This window comes from Sesamum indicum, linkage group LG6 (assembly GCF_026168435.1).
Source record: "Sesamum indicum cultivar Baizhima isolate 11 linkage group LG6, ASM2616843v1, whole genome shotgun sequence".
In the NCBI taxonomy this organism is placed as follows: Eukaryota; Viridiplantae; Streptophyta; class Magnoliopsida; order Lamiales; family Pedaliaceae; genus Sesamum; species Sesamum indicum.
In genome coordinates, this window is record NC_142662.1 from 14,892,942 (window position 1) to 14,917,274 (window position 24,333).

The 24,333-nt window shown below is 36.5% G+C and overlaps 1 protein-coding gene across 2 annotated transcripts; it reads right to left on the bottom strand.

Annotated features, from left to right (window-relative positions):
• Window positions 1-15,413: 15,413 nt before the first annotated feature.
• On the bottom strand, window positions 15,414-23,638 carry KAN2 (Homeodomain-like superfamily protein). 2 transcript variants are annotated; one of them, XM_020698591.2, is made up of 6 exons: window positions 22,637-23,638; window positions 22,217-22,293; window positions 20,949-20,994; window positions 20,649-20,817; window positions 18,266-18,332; window positions 15,414-16,100 (listed from the first exon to the last, which is right to left on the bottom strand). In XM_020698591.2, the coding sequence occupies exons 1-6, from the start codon at window positions 23,238-23,240 to the stop codon at window positions 15,966-15,968; spliced, it is 1,098 nt and encodes a 365-aa protein (XP_020554250.1). In that variant the 5' UTR covers window positions 23,241-23,638; the 3' UTR covers window positions 15,414-15,965. The 2 variants fall into 2 exon arrangements, with proteins under 2 accessions (XP_020554250.1, XP_011069693.1); XM_011071391.3 differs by having other exon boundaries at window positions 18,266-18,335.
• Between the last annotated feature and the right edge of the window lie 695 nt (window positions 23,639-24,333).

Consider the following 24,333-nt stretch of genomic DNA (forward strand, 5'->3'; position numbering starts at 1 on the left):
TCATTATTTTAATAACCATATTTGATTTGAAAACGATCGTGCGTTTGGAAAGACCACGCAACTTGAAAAAGGTAATCATATGGGGAACCCTATTTGATCTGAAAAAGATCGTGCACCTGAAAAAGGCCATGCGACCTGAAAAAGGTGATCATTTCTGTGCATCTGAAAAAGGTGATCACACGACCTAAAAAAGGTGATTATTTCTGTGCGTTTGAGAAAGACCACACGACTTGAAAAAAGTGATCATTTTTCTGTGCGTCTGAAAAAGACCATGCGGCCTGAAGAAGGTGAAGATCGTGCGTCTGAGAAAGGCCAAAAGACCTAGAAAATGTAATCATTTCTGTGCGTCTAAAAAAGACCACGCGGCTTGAAAAAAGTGATTATTTTTTTGCATTAAAAAAAGACCACGCTACCTGAAAGAAGTGAAGATTGTAGGTCTAAGAAAGACAACGACATGTAAAAGGTGCCATTTGAGGAACCCGATGATCTGGAAAAGATCATGTGCATGAAAAGGACCATGCGACCTGAAAAAGGTGATCGTTTGAAGAGCCCTATTTGATCTGTGAAAGATCATATCTGGAAAAGACCATGCAACCTGAAAAAGTGACTGTTTGAAGAACCCTATTTGATCTGTGGAAGGTCGTGTGTTTGGAAAAGACCTTGCGACCTGAAAAAGGTGATTGTTTGAACAAGATCATGCATCTGGAAAAGACTTCGTGCTTCTGGAAAAGACTTCGTGACCAGAAAAAAGGTTTATCATTTGAAAGAAACCCTAACTGGTCTGAAAAAGATCATATAGACCTTTCAAGTTCGAAAATTATGACTTTATTGTTTGCAAGAAGGAGGTTGTAATCGTATCTAGGAAGAAACTGCAACATAAATTCGAAATTCGGAATTCGATTCCATTTATTATGCAAAATTATGAGTATGCAAACAGAACAGGCAATATGTTTTGTATTAAGTTGCCATACTATGACAATTGTTTGAACAAGTCAAATGGAGGTAGAGAAGAGCAGCCCTTATTACAAAAGGATGATATGATCTACATCAAAGGGCTAAATTACAAAGTCTTTACATTCATACATTGTCTTCATTTTTCATCCATCTTTTTGATCTCCTCCACCAAAACCCCGAATTCATCATCTTCATGATTTAGGGGTGGTTCTTCAGGAATGCCACAAGCTTTCCATCCGAGGTTGGATCGAGCCAGTTGGTATCGAATCCCTCCATGAAGCCTTTCAGTTTTTAGATTTGTGAGGTACATTGATCAAAGCCCTGCATCAGGAAATCGACAGACTTGATCTCCACAACGACCAGAAATGCGTAAGATTTCAAGAAATCTCTGGCACCCTGTAATCAAGTATCCAATAGGATTTTTCTATAATCATCAGATGCTAGATATTGGTCACGACCTTGATTGCGATCAGCTTTTAGTTGATGCATGTGATCTTCTGAAATGATTTAGTCCTCGTGACCTTCAAGTCGGCCGGCCTACAGAAAAGCCTTTTGCCTTAGCCGATTCCTCAGCAGTGGCGAACTTAGCTTGGAGTTTTCAATATCGTGCCTTGAGCTTGGTTTTCTCCTTCTCGCAGGTTGCAAGCTTAGCTCTCTCCTCTTTTATTAGTTTATCAACAGTCAACTTCTCATGTCGCCAGTATGTACACTTCAACGATAGTTGTAGCTGAAGGCTTCTACTTACATGTATCTAGTAGAAAAGACTTTAGTTAGTCGATAATAAGGGACAATATGCGACCTGTATTTCTTAAAAAAGGTTACTTGAGATATGGAGTGAGCTAGGTTTTGCTAGACCTGAATGTGCGATAGAGGAGTCAATAGAGCTTGGTCGCATGGTAGAAGGGTGGATTTTTGTACAATTCCCACGAATCTTGGCCTACATGGGTCTTCAGCACGGACCTTTGAGCATATATAGCCTAGTCGGATATCAACCTATCACCCTCCATTTCAGCAGATTTAAAGGAGGGAGATTGAAGTTCTACCTCAGTTTCCTTCCACCAAGCAACGAGCTCGCTGACAACTTTCAAATTCTCTTCCTCTTCAGCTCTTGCAGCAGCAACCTTAACTTTCTTGAGTGGTTAGATCAAGAGCTCTTGTGTTTTTATTTACACCCTTCAGCGACCTCCTTACCCTTGGATTTTCTCCTGAGTGGTTCAGGATCGGATTCTTCGATAGATTCTTCAACCAATGGAGAGGGGTTTTTGGTCACAAAGTCAATATCTCTGTTGGCGATCTCGATAGGACCTTCGTATAATGGACTGTGGGATCAGTGTCTGAGCTCAACCTCGAGGGAAGTGGAAGCACGATCTCCCTGTGACCCTTTGTCTATTTGGAAAAGTTCTCAACGTTCTATTTTGCTGCCCTTTTGTCTCCAATTTTGGTGTTTATAAAAAAGGGGTAAATGCAGACACCTCCAAATGTATGGGGCCATTTGCACTTTGTCCCCCAACCTTTTTTCTTTTTTTTTTTTTTTTGACAAATCACCTCCCAACCTTTGTAATATTTCCACTAGACCAAAATTTGCGATATTGCTGTATTTCTTCTCGGAATGAGGCTCCTGGCTAATCTTTAAGCTAGATGAACCCTACAAACACCATGATCAAAAAAAATCAAGTAACACAGGTACATATGTCTGCTTCTGTCCGATCTTTTTTAGGAGCGAAACTTGGAATCTAGGGTGGATATTTGCTGAAGGTTGGAGTTTTATCTTATAAGCAACCTCGCCTATCTTTTCTAAAACTTGAAAAGGTCCATAGTATTTTGGTGCTAGCTTCAGGTTCCTCCTTAGCTGTAAGGAGCTCTGTCGATAAAGTTGAAGCTTCAAATACACATAATCCCCTGCCACAAAACACTTTTCACTCCCGTGCTTGTCGTTGTATGTTTTTATTCGATTTTGTGCTTCTGTTAAATTGAGTTTAAGTAGCTCCATAAGCTTACTTTGTTCCTGCAAGTATTCCTCAACTTCAGGCTAAACTATAGGAATATATGGATCAATGGTAAGGGGCCCAAGAAAATATTCATAGAGGGCATGAAATGGAGTGAGTTTTCAACTAGTGCGGGAATTGGTGTTGTACCAATACTCTACAAGAGATAACAATTTATTCCATTGTTTGGTCCTAAGATGACACATGCAACGCAGATAATTTGCCACGCATTGGTTACCTGTTCAATTTGTTCATCAGTCTGAGGGTGGTAAGTCGTTGAAAGACTAAGTGTCGTGCCCAACAATTTGAAGAGCTCCCTCCAAAACGATCTAGTGAATATTTTGTCTGTTAAGTTGTGAAGATTGATTTGAAGAAGAAAAGGATAACCTGATTCAACTTAGAATTCCCAAGTTGAGTTGGAAAAAGGATAAGTCATGGCTATATATACTACTCTTATTAGCATTGTTTCATAGAGCAGAGTAGAATAGAGTAGAGAGAAAAGAAAGAGTTGAGACGAGGGTGAGTGTTGTCTTTCACGTGTGGTGAAGACTTGCATACAAGTGTGTGTGTGTTGTACTCCTCAATTTTCCTCCTCTTTGAGTGTTTTCTCCTGGCTTGGTATCGCCCCCAGACATAGGATTTATATCCAAACTGGGTTAACAAATTCGTGTGTCTTTTATCGCCTTCATATTCCACCTGTTATCCATCTTAACCCGATCCATTTCCTAACAACTGGTATCAGAGCCTGGTTCAAGGAGTTAAGATGGAGGGAAAGTTTCCAGTCGAACGGTTCAATGGTTCCGACTTTGGGTTTTGGCGTATGCAGATGGAGGCCTACCTGTACGGGAAGGACTTGTACGAACCACTTGCAGAGAAGTCCGAGAAGACGAGTGATGAAGAATGGAAGGTGCTCGATCGAAAGGCGATGAGCGCAATAATCCTGTCGCTCTCTCGAAATGTCGCCTATCATGTGAAGGGAGCAAAGAGCACGAAGGAAGTCCTACAGACTCTTGCCGATATGTACGAGAAACCCTCAGCAATGAACAAGGTTATGCTGATGAAAAAACTATTCAGGTTGCAGATGGAGGAGAGGAAGTCGGTGGCCGATCACCTCAATGACTTCAACCAACTCACGACACAGCTGGCGTCTGTGGATATCGTGTTTGATGATGAGGTAAAAGCGTTAATTTTGCTTTCATCTTTACCTGACAGTTGGGATGTGGTTGTTACTTCGGTGAGCACTTCGTCTGGGAAGGAGAAGATGAAGTTCGACAACATCAGGGACATGATGTTGAACGAGGAAACCCGTAGAAAGCAAACGGGTGGATCATCTGGCTCTGCACTACATACAGAGTCCAGAGGGAGACCTGACACACGGGGTAAATACCGTGGAAGGTCAAGGTCAAGGTCCAGGGGGAAGAACAAGGGCAAGAAGGAGATGGTGTGCTGGAACTGCGAGAAGTCCGGACACATGAAAAGCGAATGTCGGGCGCCAAAGAAGGAAAAGGAGGGCCGGACAGCGAATGCCGCGACGGAGGAGATCACGGATGCACTCTTGTTGAGTGTGAGCAGTTCTTCCGATGATTGGGTTGTGGATTCAGGGGCCTCATTCCACTCATGCAGCAACAAAGACATCATGGAGCCATACACCTCAGGTGATTTTGGCTTAGTTTATCTTGCAGATAACAAACCCCTCAAGATTGTAGGAAAGGGAGATGTGCGGATCAAATCAACGAATGGGTCATGCTGGACCCTACATGATGTGAGACACATACCAGGACTGAAAAGGAACTTGATCTCAGTCGGACAGCTGGATAGTGATGGATTCCACACGACGTTTGGAGACGCGAAGTGGAAGATCAGTCGGGGAGCAATGACTTTGGCTCGAGGACTAAAGTCGGGAACGCTCTACATGGCGGGAGGATCCAGTTCAAACATCCCCTTTGCAGGAACTGTATCGCAGGCTAACCTGTGGCACAATCGCTTGGGCCACATGAGCGAGAAAGGAATGAACGTGCTGAAGTCGAAAGGACGGTTGCCCGAGTTAAAATCGGTGGAGGTGGGTCATTGTGAACACTGCGTGTTCGGAAAGCAGAAGCGGGTGAGCTTCTTGACCACAGGAAGAACTCCGAGGAAAGAAAAGTTGGAGCTTGTTCACACTGATTTGTGGGGACCAGCACCAGTGTCATCTCTTGGTGGATCAATGTACTACATGACATTCGTCGATGACTCCACTAGAAAGGTATGGGTGTATTTCTTAAAAAGAAAATCTGATGCCTTTGATACATTCAGGAGATGGAGGGCACTAGTGGAAAATGAGACAGGTCTACAAGTGAAATGTCTCAGATCGGATAACGGTGGCGAGTACAACAGTGAAGGTATCAAGAATTACTGCGCCGACCATGGAATTCGAATGCAGAAAACAATCCCGGGGACACCTCAGCAAAATGGCGTTGCTGAGAGGATGAACAGAACACTGAATGAGCGTGCGAGATGCATGCGATTGAAGAGCGGACTACCAAAGATGTTTTGGGCAGATGCAGTCAACACGGCTGCTTTCTTGATCAATCGAGGGCCTTCTGTCCCGTTGAACAACAGGATACCAGAAGAGGTATGGAGTGGTAAGAAAGTGGATCTTTCTTTCTTACGTACGTTTGGTTGTTCAGCCTATATTTTGAACGATGATCGGACTAAGCTGGATGCTAAGTCGATTAAATGTACATTCATTGGGTATGGGACTGACGAATTTGGGTATAGATTCTGGGATGATCAAAACCGAAAAATAATTCGTAGCAGGAATGTTATATTCAATGAGGATGTAATGTACAACGACAGGAAGGTAAGCCCGGGCGATGACAAGAAGGAAAGGGAATTTATTGATCTCGACATTTCAAATTCCGGGATCATGAGACCAGCAGATACGGATTCAGTGGGAGTTCAGACGGACGAAACCGAACAGACGGAGATAGAACCAGAACCAGTATCGGAGGAACCGATTACTGAAAGCAGCACACCCTTGGCACTGGGTCGAGAACCGAGGCTGAGAAGGGCCCCAGATAGGTACTCCCCCTCTCTTTATTACTTGCTTTTGTCTGATTGTGGAGAACCCGAATGTTACGCAGAGGCAGTCAATGATGTCCACAAGAGCAAGTGGGAGCTTGCGATGAACGACGAGATGAACTCGTTGAAGAAAAACAACACATGGGAATTGTGTCAGCTCCCAAAAGGAAAGAAGGCCCTACAGAACAGATGGGTCTATCGGGTTAAGGAAGAATCAGACGGGAAGAAGCGGTACAAGGCAAGACTCGTAGTAAAGGGATTCCAACAAAGATACGGTATTGACTTTACTGATGTTTTTACACCTGTTGTCAAGTTAACTACTATTCGTCTTGTGTTGAGCATGGTAGCGGCAGAGAACTTGGAGTTACAACAGATGGATGTAAAGACAGCCTTCCTACACGGGGATCTTGAGGAGGAGATATACATGGTACAACCAGAGGGGTATAATGGAGATGATCAGCAGGTGTGTCGCCTGAAGAAAAGCCTGTATGGATTGAAACAGGCTCCGCGGCAGTGGTACAGGAAGTTTGACAACTTCATGCTAGAGATAGGTTTCTCTAGATGCAATGCTGATCATTGCTGCTACGTGAAGAAGTTCGATGAGTTTTTTATCATTCTACTCCTGTATGTTGATGACATGTTGATAGCAGGATCAAATGTCAAGGAGATCAATAGGCTCAAGGATCAGTTATCGAGGAAGTTTGACATGAAAGATCTTGGCGAAGCAAGACAGATATTGGGCATGAAAATCACAAGGGACAAAGGTATTGGTAAATTATGGTTATCTCAATCTGATTATATTGAGAAGGTATTATGCAGATTCAAGATGGAAAATGCAAAACCGGTTGGAACGCCATTGGGAAATCAGTTCAAACTATCCAACAGTGATTCGCCCCAAACTGACTCCGAACGTGCAAAGATGAGAGTCACACCGTATGCTTCAGCAATTGGGAGCCTGATGTATGCTATGATCTGTACTCGACCGGATATAGCACATGCAGTGGGAGTAGTTAGCCGTTTTATGAGCAATCCAGGAGTGATGCACTGGGAAGCTGTGAAATGGATTCTTAGGTACCTAAGGGGTACTAAGGACCGAGCATTGGTGTTTGGTAAGGGCAAGCTTACCTTGTTTGGGTTTGTTGACGCTGATTTTGCAGGGAGTGACTATGACAAAAGGAGGAGCACTACAGGGTACGTGTTCACATATGGCGGTACAGCCGTATCCTGGGTCTCAAAGCTGCAGAAGGTTGTCACACTGTCCACGACGGAAGCTGAGTACGTGGCAGTTACTGAGGCAGCTAAGGAGCTCATTTGGCTGCAACACTTCTTGGGTGAATTAGGGAAACCTCAGGCAGATGTGATTCTTCATAGCGATAGCCAGAGTGCGATCCATCTGGCAAAGAATCCCGCGTTCCATTCGCGGACAAAGCACATCGAGATCAAGTACCATTTCATCCGACAACTTCTGGAGAAGAAGGCACTGCAGTTGGAGAAGATCCAAGGAGAAAAGAATCCTGCGGACATGCTGACCAAGGCGGTTGCGATGGAGAAGTTGAAGCTGTGTACGGCTTCGACTGGCCTTGATGACTAGAGTGGACAAACCCGGCGGTACCAAGAAAGAAGTGGAGAAAAGCTAATCAATCTTCAAGTGGGAGATTGTTAAGTTGTGAAGATTGATTTGAAGAAGAAAAGGATAACCTGATTCAACTTAGAATTCCCAAGTTGAGTTGGAAAAAGGATAAGTCATGGCTATATATACTACTCTTATTAGCATTGTTTCATAGAGCAGAGTAGAATAGAGTAGAGAGAAAAGAAAGAGTTGAGACGAGGGTGAGTGTTGTCTTTCACGTGTGGTGAAGACTTGCATACAAGTGTGTGTGTGTTGTACTCCTCAATTTTCCTCCTCTTTGAGTGTTTTCTCCTGGCTTGGTATCGCCCCCAGACATAGGATTTATATCCAAACTGGGTTAACAAATTCGTGTGTCTTTTATCGCCTTCATATTCCACCTGTTATCCATCTTAACCCGATCCATTTCCTAACATTGTCCCTGTCTGATACAATGTTGACAGGTAGACCATGACGCTTATAAACTTGATCCATGAAAACTCGTGCTGCGTTAATGATAGGAAATGAGCATATTTAGTAAGACGATCCACCACAACTAATATATAATCCTTCCCTTCAAATTTGGGTAAACCTTTTATAAAGCCCGGGCTTAAGTGGGGATGTACAATGGCTGCAATAATCGGGGTAAGGCATATGTTCGGCCTTGAATCTTTGGCAAACATCGCAGTCTTGGACCTAACAAACCACATCTTCTTTGATCAATGGCCAATAGAACATGCTCTTGAGGCAGTAATAAGTGCCATTAATGCCCGAGTGTCCTCTAATTGTGGAATCATGTAGTAAACTGATAATTTTGTTTCTTAATTCACTCCCTTTTCCTACACATTTGCGATTTTTTATGAGAAGTCTTCCTTGTAACTCGTAGGTTGGAAAGGATGTTTCCTTAACAGCTTTAGCCTGTATGATAAGGAGTAGCTCTTCATAGTTTTCATAGCTCCTTTGTATGACTGTCACCCAATTTGGAATAATTACAGTAACGGTGGAACATCCTGCTCGTTTTCTTCGTGATAGGGCATTTGCTGCTCTGTTTACTTGCCCCTTCTTGTATTGCACCTTGTAGTCTAAGCCCAGTAATTTGAAAATCCATTTTTGTTGAAGTGCGTTGTCAACTTTATATTCCAGTATGTGTTTGAGGCTCTGGTGGTCTGTTTTAATGATGAAATGGTGGCCTATGAGGTAGTGTTTCCACTTGTGAACTGCTTGCAGTATTGCGAGAAATTCCTTTCCATAAACTGATAGCCCTTGGTTTCTTTGGGCTCAATGCCTTACTAAGGTAAGCAATGGGTCTATGCTCTTGCATAAGAACAACACCTACTCCCTTGTCGCATGCATAGGTCTCAATGACAAATGTTTTCGTGAAATTTGGTACTGGAGTAGTGGTCGTAGCCTGTTTCAATCTTTCAAAATCATCACTAGCATTGTCAGTACATCTAAAATTATCCTTTTTTAACAATTTCGTGAGAGGCTTGTTGATCACTCCATAACCTTTTATGAATTTCCTATAATAGCCAATTAATCCCAGGAATCCCCTTAACTCTTTTATGCTTTTAGGTTGTGGCCAAGTCTTCATGCATTCAATTTTACTGAGATCAGTAGACACTCCTCCTTTTGTTATGATGTGCCCCAAATATTCAATGGTTTCTCTTCCAAAATCACACTTCATTTATTAGCATATAATTGATTAGCCCTGAGCAATTCTAGAGTGATTCGTAATTGTTCCAAATGATCACTCCAAGTCCTACTATACACTAAGATATCACAAAAAAATAGCAAAATGAACTTTCGAAGATAAGAAACAAAAGCCTTCATTAGTGATTGGAAGATTGAGGGGGGCATTACAAAGTCCAAAGGGCATTACTAGAAACTCATAGTGCCCATGGTATATGACAAAACTAGTTTTTGAAATATCTTCTTCACTCATTCTTATTTGAAAATAGCCAGAACGCAAATTAATTTTTGAGAAGTTACAAGCTCCATGTAGCTCATCCAATAGTTCAATGATCGGAATTGGAAAAGTATGTTTAATGGTGAGATTGTTCAGGTATCTATAATCTACACACATATGCCACATACCATCTTTCTTCTTGGCTAATAGGATAGGGGATCCAAACGAGCTTTGGCTTGGCCTAATGATGCCATCTTTCAGGCATCCCTTTCACTATGGCTTCAATTTCATCCTTTTGAACATATGAATGTCTGTATGGATGCATCTTTTTGGGGACTGCATCATGCTTCAGCAGAATTTTTTGATCAATGCTTCTGTTAGGAGGCAAACCTTGAGGTTCCTGAAACATATTAGTATAGGCAGCCAACATTTGATCAGGATCAGTCCTATGCTGAATAGACTTGTTATGTGAAGAAGAATTGACAGAGATTGAATACAATTGTCCCTCTATTTCTCTCTTCCTCACTCTCTCTGGGTGTATATATATAATTATATGTAATATATTACATATAAATAAATCATATATGATATATAAAATATATTCATATATTTATATAAATATATTATATAAGAATATAAGTTTTAGATCCCGACCATTGATTTAAATTAAAATAAGACTTGGACCATTTATTTACTAGTTAAATTTGAACTTCAGACTCATAAGACTCAACGTCCTTAAATAATATTATAAAAGTAATTTTATAATTTAAAATTTTAAAAAAAGCGTGTGCATCTCACGAAATCACGTGAGTAATTTACTTCCTTTTGAAGAACACAGGTAAATTGAGTTTTTTTGACAAGAGGATAATTTGTTCATTTCGAATATCTCAGTGGGTTGTATCCATTTTTTCCATAAAAAAATAATAATAATTTATCTCCCTATATTTTTAAAATGAAGCAGTTTACCTCACTGTCTAAGAAGGTAAAATACTTCATTTTAAATAATATAAAGGAATGAACTATAGCATTTTAAAAATACAAGAAAATAATTTTTTTTTTGTCATAAAGAATAATTTACTGATTGAAATATTATAAAGAATAATTAGATTGAGGTCCAAATCTTGCAGACCAGCAAACTGCGTTTGATGACAATATCATGTGGTTTTGAATGCAGTCACTCGTTGGAGTTTTGAAAGCATTTTCTTGGATATGGGGCATTTTTATACCAAAAAAGTCAAGTTATTTTGTTTCAGAATAAGTATTTACTAATTCATTCATATAATTTTTGGTTTTTCCTTTAAGGATCTGAATAAAACCATTTAATTAATCTTGAGTTACATGTATAAATTTGGAAATTTTGACTTGCACTTTAAGATTTCTTGGTGGAATCAACATTTTGATATTTCCATTAATCTCTCTAAGATTGACTTATTCTTCCACAATGTTTAAAAATTCATAGAAGTTTAATATTAATCATTAGACTAAAACCTTTTGATTGACACATTTTAAGTCCTATATTTATGGGATGGTATTCTAATCCTACAAGAATTGATTTTCATAATTCAGTTTTGTAATTTCAAAATTTTGACAAATTTCTTCTAAATTGGCCGAAAATTTGTATGTGGCTTGCACAACGATTCAGTTAAATTGCAACTTTAGTCTTGTAACTTATGGAGTATTGGCATTTTTAGTTCTATAACTTTTTGGAGTTAGCAATTTTGGTCCTATACAAATTAATTTATAGGACTAAAATTACAAGTTAATCTAGTCATGTACAAATCAGATGCAATTTTCTGGTCAAATTAATCGAAAAAGACGAAAATTATAAAATTATAGGACTATATTGCGAAAATCAATTCGTACAGGATAAAAGAAATGATACTCGCCTTAAATTCCAGAACTAAAATTATAATTTTCGCAACTTAAAATCATGCAAGGTCAAAGCCGTTTGAGTTGTCCTAAAACAAAGTCTCCGACACTCAAATTAATTGATGGAATATATATAGCGATTGTACATAAAAGGAAGTGCACGTGAGCATAAAAGATAACAGATTGAATGGAAACACTTGGGAGATATTTATAGTACGCACATAAGCAATCGTATGGCCGACAACTGGTGATTACTCCATCTACAGTTCACACATTTAAGGTTTTAGATTGGTTGAGTGGCATAGAAACGGGAAAAATGTAATTTCAGCTCTATGTGATATTGTAAATGTGCAAATTATCCTTTATGAAAAAAATTAGTAATTCATCCTCCCTATATTTTTAAAATGCAGCAATTTACCTCTTTGTGTTTTTTAAAATTAAGCAATTTACCTCCCTAGATAGGGGGGGGGGTGAATCACTTGATTTTAAAAAGGGCAAAAGACAATTTTCGTCCCACAGCTATAGGCTATTTTCGTTTTAGTCCCATAAGTTTCTAGGGTTTTAATTTGGTCCCGTAAAACTGAAAAATTCGCAATTTCAGTCCAAATTTGGCCGAAAAATTTTGTGGGTCGCTGGAAAAAGTCACATGCGATGCATGTGACTTTTAAAATTGGGGGCTCGATCCTGATTGGCTGGAGAAGTTGACGTGGCGCATACGTGGAAATAAAAAAAAAAAAATCGACGGGAAATCAAAGTCCTGAAATCCCCACCATTCGCCGCCACCTTCTCTCTTCAATTCCACCGCCGTTACTTGGAATTTCTAGCACCACATATACCATTCGATTACCCATAATAAGGAGAACAAAACCCCTCAACCAATTTTGCGATCCGACCACGACAGCGACTGGGCTTTGAAATTGACCGCCGCGGACAATTCCCGTTGATTCGCCGGCGACAGGACCACCCACGATCGCGGATTGGTACCATTGGATTCGTCTCTTCACTGCAGTTCTAATGGGACTAGTCTCATCCATTTTCATCAACTAGGTGCAAAGACCCATTGTTTTGAAGATCTCAGTCGTCGTTCGCCGTGACTGCACCTTCCGCCGGCATTTTCTCTTTCGTCTGAACGAACCACCGGCTCGGAAGACCATCGTTGAACGCCTCTTGTTCTGGCGAATCTTTTGAGACCAGTCCCATCAATTTTGATCACCTCTGTGCAAAGATCCGACAAAAGCCGTCCTCCGCCTTTGCCATTCTTTTGAGATTGTTTTTTTTTTTTTTTAATTTCCACGTATGTGCCACATATGCGCCACATTAGCTTCTCCAGCCAATCAGGATCGAGCCGCCAATTTTAAAAGTCACATGCATCACATGTGACTTTTTCCGGCCAAATTTGGACTGAAATTGCAAATTTTTCAGTTTTACGGGACCAAATTGAAACCCTAGAAACTTACGGGACTAAAACGAAAATGGCCTATAACTGTGGGACGAAAATTGTCTTTTGCGCTCTTTTAAAAAATATAGGGGAATAAATTTCTATTATTTTTTTATAAAAGTATAATTTACTCATTTACAATATCAAAATAGAATAAATTACATTAATCCTGCATAGAAACACACGAATTCTCGACCTGACATTTAGCTATTTCTCGGGGCATTTGTTAAGGCATTTACACATTTTTACCAATATCAAATCCAAAATTCATTATGATGCATGGATTTGATGTAATTTTTGCATAACAGAGAATTATAAGTATCATTTACATATTAGTCACTATAAAAAATATAACATTATTAGTCATAGTTAAAAATAAAAAAGTCGTAGTAAATAGTCATGGATCACGGTTGTGAAACAGTTGTTGGCCGTAGTATTTGAGAAGGTGACTAAAGCCGGGACAAATATTTTATCATGGCTCTTAGTCATGGCAAATAACTTTCTCTTTAATAAAAATCTATGTTTTTGCAACGATTTTATCTAGCCGTGGTCAATAGAACTTCTTTACCATGATTTTTCATTCATGGCTATTAAAATTATGGTCAATAGTCATTTTTTTCTCGATGAGTGAGGCTACCCTTCACCCATTAATTAACTTAATTTTTTTTATGTGTAAATGATTTATATTTCCAAATTTTGAAGCATAACAACTTTCGTTCTGGAAGATGAAATTATAAGAGACGATATGAAAGTGCCATGAGAAAATTGCACTTTTTGTTTCATAACTTAGATTTTGTACATTTTTTTTTGTCTGATTGATTATTAAATTATTGAAAGTATAGTCTCATAATTATTTAAAAAAATTCTGACTTTCAATTCTCCTACCAACTTTTATTAGGAAATTGACGGCAAAAATTATGCGCCGTGTAACCATTTTTCTCCATTTTGAAAAGAAAACGGCCATGTGATTTATAACACGTGTTTTTTCCGTCAAATATTCTTGATAAAAGTTGGTAGAAAAACTGAAAATGAGACTTTTCATAAGTTACGGACTATTTTCTAAAACATCCTAAATAATGAGACTATTGGGTTTAAGTTATGAAACAAAAACTACAATTTCCCGAAAAGTGGCAATGTGTTGTTTAGTAATATTTTTTTTATTAATATAATAAATAAATTGCAATTACTCATCTCAATATAGCAATATTTCAATTCAATCAATGAGTAGCAACGATAAATAAATTATAATAACTCATGTAAAGTAAAACAAACACCCATACGTTCGATGGAACTGAAATTCATGACTTCGAACTTGTTTTGAAACCTTAATCACTAAATTAAGACATCATCATTAGTGGGTTAGTAACATCATATTTTGCTTACATTGAAAGGAAAATTCTTGTTAGCTTAACATGACCTTTTTTTTCCCTAAAAAATTGTTGTATAAAGGGACTTAAAGTTGGTAATAGCTAATGCCAAAAGTGGGAGGAGTAAAGAAGAATGTATTTCCTGTAGAGAATATTGAAAAGATGAAATCTTGATATGCTCTTTCTTTCTCAATAACTTTTCCTTTTGTTATATATAATTCCCAATTCTCTTGTTTCATAACACTTTTTCAGATCCTTTACCAGTCCAATATGCTGATTAATTATGCTTTTTCATACGTTTCCTTTGATAGTATTCAAAAAAGAGCAAAGTACTTGTAGCTTTAATGCCTAGGAAGAATATTAGGTTATGTATTCAGCTTGACGGGAAATTTTAATTTAAATCGAGTTTGATCGGGTTTTAATCAATTATATGTTAAGTGCAATATATATGTTTATTGTGTGATTGATTTAAATTTAAGGTGAGTGGCTAATCACATGACAAATATATCGTACTTGCTCTATAATTGATACGATCTAGTCGAATGTAGTTTTAGTAAGAACTTCTCAATTGACTTGATGCAAATTAAGTTTCAAATGAAGGTGCTCTCATGAGTAACTTTTACATATTAATTTTTAAGGGCTAAATATTGTTTTAGTCCCGTAAAATAAAGATAATTTTTTTTTGGTACCACAACTATAGCAAGTGATGCTTTTAGTCCTATAAAATTAAAAATCACATATTTTTAGTCCAAAATAAAATTATAACTTCGGGACTTTTTAGTCCAAGAATCCACAAAATACTTTTTTAGTCTCAAAACCACAATGTACATGATTCTTTGAAACTAAAGATGCGTGATTTTAAGTTTTATGTGACTAAAAGCGACAACTATCATAATTGTGGTACCAAAATAAATTCTACCCTCATTTTATGGGACTGAAAAAGCATTTTGCCATTTAAAAAATAACATGATAATTGAGAGTACTAAGGGGTGTTACGTCATTATATTATAAGAAAGATGGTATTTATGGGGCGAAAAAAATCCATCGTAAGATATAAAATCTTATTTTTAGACGTTATGAGAAGGAAATAAAAATCATAAGTTTGAGACAGATCGAAATTCAAATTGAACCTTTTACTGAATATATACATATCACGTGTATAATTTGTTTCGTAAATAAAATAGATAACATCATTCTTGCATAAACCAAATGAAATAGAAAATCCGAATAAGTATAAAAAGAGCTCAAACTCTTTTTTCAAAAATATAATACCATATTTCTTTTGTCAAAATTAAAATATAAAAAAGTGCCTCATCATACAATTATCAAGGATAACTTAATTAATTCTCAACCCCTCTAATTGACTCATCATCCTCATCAAACCCTTTCTCTTTTCCCTCTTTTTTCTAGCTATATATATAAATATATATATATATATAAGTTCACAACAAATACAAAAATCAATTAGGTTTTTCATAATATATAATATTTACTTAGGAATAATTAATATTATAATAAGATATTGATTAATACTGAATCTCAAACTTTGACAGCAACCACATGCATGCATGGCCTTTTCTCTTTTTCCTCTTTTTCTCTCCCTTTTGTTTGCTTTCTGTCTTTCTTGTCGCCTTGTCTTTCTTTAGCTCTCTCTCTCTTTTCCCTTCTGATTTTTCCTCAGTGGGCACCTGATTCTCTCTCTTTCTCTCTCATCTCTCTTCACCAGAGCTGTAATGATTTCACTATGAGTAGTTGTACACTGCCAAACACAAGATTTTTTTCAGTGTGGCCTGCCCAGCGTGAACTCCAAATTAGGCTTCTTCTTTGGGCTCGTCTCTGATGCACTTGATGAGCTTGCTTCTGATATTCTGTCATAATTTAGACATTTCGGTTCCATCTCTTTCTGCATGCATGTCTACATATATACATACACATATATATACATGAGACTGTATGTATGTGTGAAGCACACAGTACTGAAAACCCAAGAGAGTGTGTGGGAATCTGCATGCATGGACATTTTGACCAAGGGGATAATTCATTTTCATGTGATGCTACAGAATTTCAACAGTATATATATAGTACTACATTGTGAAGCTTTACTATGTTGTTTTCAGTGGTTGTCTTGGTCTTCCCATGTCCAAACCTTCTACAGCTATTTCCTACTATGATGTTTCTAGGCACTGATAAGCAACTTATTTATGAACTCCATAAGAAAAAATAAAGCTATACATAGGTTCCAAGAACATCAAATCCGCATCAGATTGTAAAAATCCTATCGATTTTTCTATTCTAATTACCATATATATATGCCGCGTGTACAAGTTGCAAAAAACAATGGGTCAATCGCTGCGAAATAGATAAAAATTGCACTTTTGATCCCACAGTATACAAACTTAGCACATTTAGTTTCACAAATTGAAAAATTGTAGCATCAGGGACAAAAGATGCTGCAATTTTTCATCGTGTGGGATCAAACGTGTCACGATTTTCTGTCCTGTGGGACAAAAAATGCTACAGCATTTTATCAAATCATGTGCTGAGCCTGTATATATTGTGGGACCAAAAGTACAACATCTCCTGTCACGTGGAACCAAAAGTGTATTTTTCTCTACAAAAAGATTTAATGCTAAAATTCTTCATTTAATTAACAAATAAACTTTTTTATTAAATTCGTCGCTATTCTAAATTAGAAACAAATTTCACTATTTTTCCACGAATATATGTCATTGTTAATTATGATGCTAGTTCTTACACCCGCGTAATAAGTATATATTAATTGAAATAGCAAATGAAATCAAATTTGGAACAAAATAATCAACATCATATCAGAATTAATGATAAAATGTGATATGATTTTCAATTCGTCATTACTCGATATATTAAAATCAAGTGTATAAGTATATATACTCGAATTTGTGGTGATCATATATTTAGGCAGTTTGAAGGATCGATGCAAGTGGTAGCTTATGTGTCTGGTGCTGAAGTCTACTTAATACTTAGGACAGAAATTGTTGGCTAATTATAATGCTATGTAATGAAGTACGAGGTATGTATGTATATATGATGAAAATTGTACTAAAAGTTGGTAGTGGGTTGCACTCGTGTTGCAAAACCCTTTTGCAAAAGCTATTAAAAGGAAGTTCATCATATTTTAGCTAGGAAGAAAGGTAGCTATATATCCCCACACCACTGCACCTACTAAAGGAAACAAATTATCATTATCTAGGAAGATTATCTTTCCTTTGCTCTTTTTTACTTTGTTTTTTTCTCATCAATGACTTCCCTCGCTTTACTTAGAAAAAAAGCTTTCTCAATTTTCTAGCTTTTTGCACACATGGGATATCTATACATCTCTCAAAGGGATTAAATGCAACAAAGAATTTCTCTTGAAAAATGGAAAAGACAACGCAACCTCTCTCTAACTTTTAAAAAATCGTAATGTGAACCCTTAATGTCGGGTTCCAGTTTCATCGGACGTGTGGGTGTTTGCATCATTTTATACGGGTTCTTATAATTTATCCAAGATTAAAAGTGATTTTGGTCCACTAATTATAATCAAATCTCATTTTAGTTGTTTAATTTTTTAAGGTTCCAAAAAGATCATCCAACTTTTGAAATTGCTCAATTTTGGGACACTAGTTGTCGGATTTTATCCAAAGTCAGCGGATTTTGAAATGCCAAGTCAGATTCAGGTGTCATGTTCCGGCGACTTTGGACAAAATCTAGCCACTAGTGTCCCAAAATTGAGCAATTTCAAAAGTCAGAGAATCTTTTTGGAGCCCTAAGAAGGTAAAGGACTAAAAAAGAAATCTGACTATAGTTAATGAACGAAAATTGCCTTTGATCCATTTATCTATCATTATGAATTAGTCATATTGTTTTATTGAATGAATAGAGGTGTACTATAATTTATCAATCGTTTTTAGCCATATTATTTTATTATACTAACTAAATATAAATATATTGTAATTTATTTATTATTATTACCTACCCAAAAAAAAAACAACATATATACAAAAGGAAATTATTCAGAAAAGGGCAAGAAGTGTAATTTGCAAAAGAGTTGAAAAAGTGTACCTCAAATGTAGAGGACTGTATGTTCCCTCCTCCAGAGTCAGTGGGTTTCCCATGCAACCGGTCTTCCCTGCTACAAAATTTGGGGGAATATTATTACAAGCCATGCAGATAGCTAGATCTAGGACAAAACTTGTAAGAAATAAAGAAAAGAAAAGCCATCTTCTTACTGTCTTATTTGAACTTCTCCCCCCTCACTTTTTACAAAAAATAAAGAGAAAAAAACACCACCCATGTGACACCCCATATGAAAAATGGATTCAAGAAAAGTAAGTCTCCAATTAACCAAAATTTCTACATTAGGGCCCATGTGATTTGAACCCACAAATTCCAAGAGAAAGACATGTCTCTATGTTTATATTTTTATTTCATTATAATTCAAAGATTTTTATTACATAGTTTTCATCATGAATTGGGGGATGTGTTTATCAATTTGTTTTGAAATTTTTTTAAAAAAAATGTCTTTAATTTAAAGTTTAAAATATATCAGTTCACAACTTTTGCAGCTTAATTATTGGTGAAATCGTACCCTAAACACTCAGACTCCAGTGCTTCTTTTCCCTCCAAACTTTCATTCAACTTTGTCTGTGACTTATTCCCATTGCAAAAATATAAACACAAATACTCTGCGTAGTTCGCATACCAAATGGGTAGTTGATATGCAGTATGAAAAAGCAAAATTATATTTTTGGTCCTCTAAGTTTAGGTTGTTAGCGCTTCAGGTCTCGTGATTTACTCTATTTATACATTTAGCCCATTATTTCGTGGAATTCAGTTCTGAATATTTCACATTTGATCATCTTTTCACAAATTTAGTCATGTGTTGACAATTTTGGTCTTTTTCACATAGTCATAAATCTCATTTTTTGTCTTGTAACTATAAGTCGTTGGGACCAAAACTAATTTTACCAAAAAGAACAAATGAGAGATGTTCAGAACTAAATTTACCAAAAAAAAAAAGACTAAATATACAAATAAAATAAATTACGGGACTATTTGTCCTAACCACCAAAATTAGAGAACAAAAACTATAAAAATGGGACATTCTTAGGATATATTCAACTTTTTCTGACTATTACATTATGGGAAATTAGTAGGATATACTGCACTAAATCCAAGTTTGACTAAAAACAACAAAACCCATTCCATCCTCTTGTTTTCGTATCTTGGCTGTTTTTTTTTATGTATTAATTCGTTAATTATTATTATTTTTTATTTCTGGGGATCCATTTTCGTAATTAAATGAATCAAGGTTGAATTATTGATCTTTGAATTCAAAGTGGGAATGGTCATATACCACTTTATGTGTGTTGGGTTGCTAAAGACCATTTAAGTGTCGGAAATTTATATCTTAGATCTCTTACCTTAAATTCTCCCAACCACCAGCACTGTAATTATTGAGGCCTTTGATCCATCATTAATGTCATTTTAATTTTTCCTGAATAAGCTACCTATGTAGTTATGAAGGTAGGTTATAATTATTCTCATGTTTTATTGTGAAAACGCACCAAGAAAAAAGGGGGTGGGGGGGACACTATTTTCTATATGATAAATGAAGGGCAAAATATTTTTTTTAGTCCCATAAAATAACGCATAATGTTTTTTTGATACCATAATTATGGTAGGTGTCGCTTTTTATTCCATAAAACACATAATCATGTATTTTTAGTCCAAAAGAGTCACGTGCTTTGTGATTTTGGGACTAAAAGGGCAGTATTTGGGACTAAAAAGACGTAATTTTAAAATTTATGGGACTAAAAAGTATCACAAGCCATAGTTGTGGTACCAAAAAAAATTCTTGTCTTGATTTACAAGACTTAAAATAAATTATTCCCTAAAAATTAGGATAAATAACGTTGACACTAAAGTTAGGCCAAATTAAATACACACACTCTGTATTTTATAAAATTACAGCTATACCCTTTGAGGAGTGTTAGTGTAATATTTTTCAGGGATGTTTGGGTAAGTTTTGCATTTGAATAAGGGGTGTTAATGTAATTTATCCTAAAAATTATGATAAATCACTACTATGAATGCAATAACTAAATTTTGAGCACGACCAATAAACATTTATCATGACCTTAACTATGACAAAAAGTTTTAGCTATGTCTACTATTTTGGCCTTGCATACTGGAACATCGATTAATATCCTTCGGCCTTGATCACAATCAAAACAAGTCATATTTCTTGTAGCGACAGTAGACGGATATATCGTAAATATTAATTGGTAGATTTTCTTAATGATAATTATGGTATTTAGCTCTTTTCTTATTCTCTATAGAAGATCACAATAGTATAAGGGTAGATATATATATATATATATTAAATATATATTAAATTTCTTGGGAAATTTAATTAAGACTGAGTAGAATAGCTGAGAAATACCTTGAGGAATAGCTCCACAAACCATGGTAATCCATGTCATTTTTCATAGTAGTTTGTCTTCCCTGTTGGACTGATGATGATACCTCAGACTTCTTACAATTCTGAATCTCCAACAGAAAATCATCCGAAGTGTCTCCGAACGACCCGTTTTCAACTACATCTGATTGTCCTAAAAAATATGCCAAAATTTTCCCAATTAAATAAATAAACACCCCATTAATTACGCCATGAGTATAATTGCTGAATTACCAATTAAAAGAAAAATAAAAATATATATATATTTAGAATATTTGAATTAACCTGAAGTAGCTGCAGCTCTATCGGTTGATTTTACCGTACGATACATCTACAAAGAAAACACCAAGTAAAAGAAACTTAGATGATTTATGATTTAATAAAGGAAATGAAATTAAAAGGGAAAAACACAAGCAACCTCTTATATGATACTACAAATGAGCAAATATTATCATTATGAAAAAAAAATAATAATTTACCCCATATGTTTTTTAAAATTAAAAAAATTGACCTTCACCTGTTTTTCAAATGACATAATTTACCTTTCTATTTACAAAATACAGCGGGTAAATTTTTTTTAAAGGGAAGTAATTTGCTTATTTGTATATCACATGAATAAATTACATTAAACCCCAAATTAAAATACAAAATTTCAAAGTACATTAATTTCAGTGAAAGATATATAAGTTTTATTTCTGATATATATGAATGTGGCCAATGCATGTACATGCATGTTCATGTACAGATATGTTATGTATAGATTTAGAGGGTTGGTTAAGTAACCATGGTTAATTTGTGAAAGGTATGGTTTCCTGAAACCCAAAGACATGCAGCAGATGTATGTATATATATACATATATGATGATTGTGTGATGATAGGGTTTGTGTACTTTTTGCTCTTCTTTCTAGCCACTAATTTGGCTGAGGGAAGAATAGGGCTGAGGAAATTTTTAAGAAATAATGGGGAAGGACATGACTATTACTACTACTGTTGGAACTGTGTGTGTACTGTCTTGCACTGTTTTCAACTCCTTTGTGCTTTGTCTCATTACTACCATCATCATTTTTCCTCACTATTAATTTCTTGGCAAATGCCTCTCTCTCTCTCTCATCGCTTTCTCTCTCTGCTAATTGATTAATTATATATAAGCCCACATATATATATGTATTTATACTTTTCTTTTAACATGGAGAGGTTCGTTTTTCGAAGCAGAAAAGCTGGCAGCAGAGCAATTGCAGAAGAACCCTCAGATCTAGTAGAAAAAAAGGTGTGCTGAGGATTTTCAGACAGGAGAAAATGAGGAAAGAAAAACAAAACCAAGCATTGGAATTTGAAGTTTTATGTGCCCAATATTTCTTCCAAACACACCTTTGTTTTTTTTTTTTCTTAAACTTTTGGCATCTTGAATTCTGTGAAAAGAAAGGAAATCTACTACAGGGAGAAGGGTTTATTTCTTTTTTATTTTTTTCCTTTTTATTTTAATTTTTCTAATTTATTTTTGGGTGATGAAAATAAAAAGAAAGAGAGCATATATAATTAATTAATACTTTACCTGTAAATGAGACTTAACATGAGCTAAGGTGAGATCTTTGACATCCATGAGTTCAAGAACTGACTTGGGTGTTGCTCCTATATATAAATAATACACAAATATTAGTTGAGATATACATCAATGATTATAGCACAATAATCTATGAGATATTTTCTGAATTAATTAATTTAAACAAAATACCAAGAAAATAAGTATTATAAAAAATTAAATTTAAATACTGTCACAAACCTAGTCAGTAGAGGGTTTTAGGTAATGATCTTGAGATTTACATGAAAATTCACAAATATTTTTGCAGTTCAAATTAATCTTGAAATTTCCCTAAAAACTGAGAATTCTGACTCCATTATGGCCCAAATCAAAATTTTAAAAAAAAAAAGAAAATTAGATATTAGAAGATAGTGAAAGAAACATGAGACCTACTTTCATGGCCCCCCAAGAGCTCAACAGCATGAACAAACCGAGCATGAAGCGTCGTAGTCCACCGCATTCGGGGCGCCCGCATGCTGCGTTTGGCCGGAAACCTCGACAGAAACCGGGATCGCAGTAGTTCTTGAGAGTGGTAATTGGTAGGAGTGTGTGAGGGAGTTGTGTTATTCAAAGTGTTGGCAGAAGTAGATGGCACTAGAACTGGCGGAGAAGTGTTTTGGTAGACTGGAATTCCTCTAATAGGCCTCAAGAAGTTGAGCTCTTGGCTAAGTCCTTGGTGGGGCTGGTGGAGGAAATGGGCTGCGCCTCCACCGCCGTGGTGGAGGAGGTAGCGGAGATGGTGGTTGGAGGAGTTGATACTGGCGTTGTGGTCTGAGAAAACCCTCCTGTGATTGGTCGAGGAGAGGTCGAAACGCCGGTTGTCGGATTCCGGCGTCATTGGAGTTGAGATGGGAGTTTTTGAGTCGAGGGCCCTTTTCCAGAAGCCCAAAGTATCCATACCGTCTTCAGCTCTTCGTCTCCAGCTTGTGGATGAGGGTTTGGTGTTTGGTGGGCTGATTTGGAGGGAAAGGTCTGGTTGTGCAGGAAAGAGCTCCATACAACTGAAACCCTTTTTCTTCTGGTGTTTGGTTGCTGTGAAATGTCTATCTTAGGTTCTTGCTAGCTACCTCTGTTGCTCTGTTTATCGCAATAGTATGACTTCTTCTTCCTCTTCTTCTTCTTCTCCTTGTTTGGAGCAGTTCTGAGTTGCTAGGGTTGTAAGAGGATTGGAAGAATTCAGGATTCTTGGGGGAGTTTTGGGTGATAATCAGGAGAGAAGGACACAATTTCCGGGTTTGAGATGGGTATTTTCTGACAAGAATTGAGGTAGTAGATGCAGAGATTTTTGAGGCTGAGGGAGAGAGAGAGAGAGAGATGGAAGTAGGAGAAGGGAAGAGAGAAGTAAACAATGTAGTGAAGTGAATGGTTTGTTTTTTTTCTTGTGTGAAGTATATGTTAGAAAGTGACACTTAAAGGAGCCATTTGGAGGGGTGTTTGGGAGTTCGAATTAGATGTGTTCGAGCTGAATTAATCACTTAACAAGTAAATTATATTAAATATAAAATTAAAAAAGGAAACTATCAATTATTACAAAAACTATACCCTAAAAAAGAAAGAGATACTACAAAAAGATTAATTAATCAATGGAGTCAATTCAAATCAATTCTAATATATAGGGCCAAGAATTTTTCAAAGATAGTGGTGTTTGGTTTTATGGAAGTAGGGTAGTATGAGAAAGGGGGGGGGGGGTGTGAAAGATAGGAGGAAAAGAAAAGTAATTAAAATAGGTTAGAGAGGTTGATTGTTTGTTCACTCTTTTCTTTTTCCTAAGTACCCTTTGGGAGAGGGAAAAGGAAATTTTAGTGTAAGCTTTTGATTGTGTATGTGCATTTGTCCCTCAACAACTCATACTTACCTTTCTAAAAACTACTCTTCACTCTTACAAAAGTTGGCACCACACTCTTCAAACCCTAAATAATTTTTTTTTTCTATTCTTTTTTATGATTAATGCATCTCTATATGATTGATCCTACACAATTTTCTGTGTCCCTAATGTACATATAATTACCTAATGATTACATCTCAAGTAAGAGGGCAGGTGATAAGACCTAAGTCAATTATGGTCTGCCCCATATGTCTTAAACAAAAAT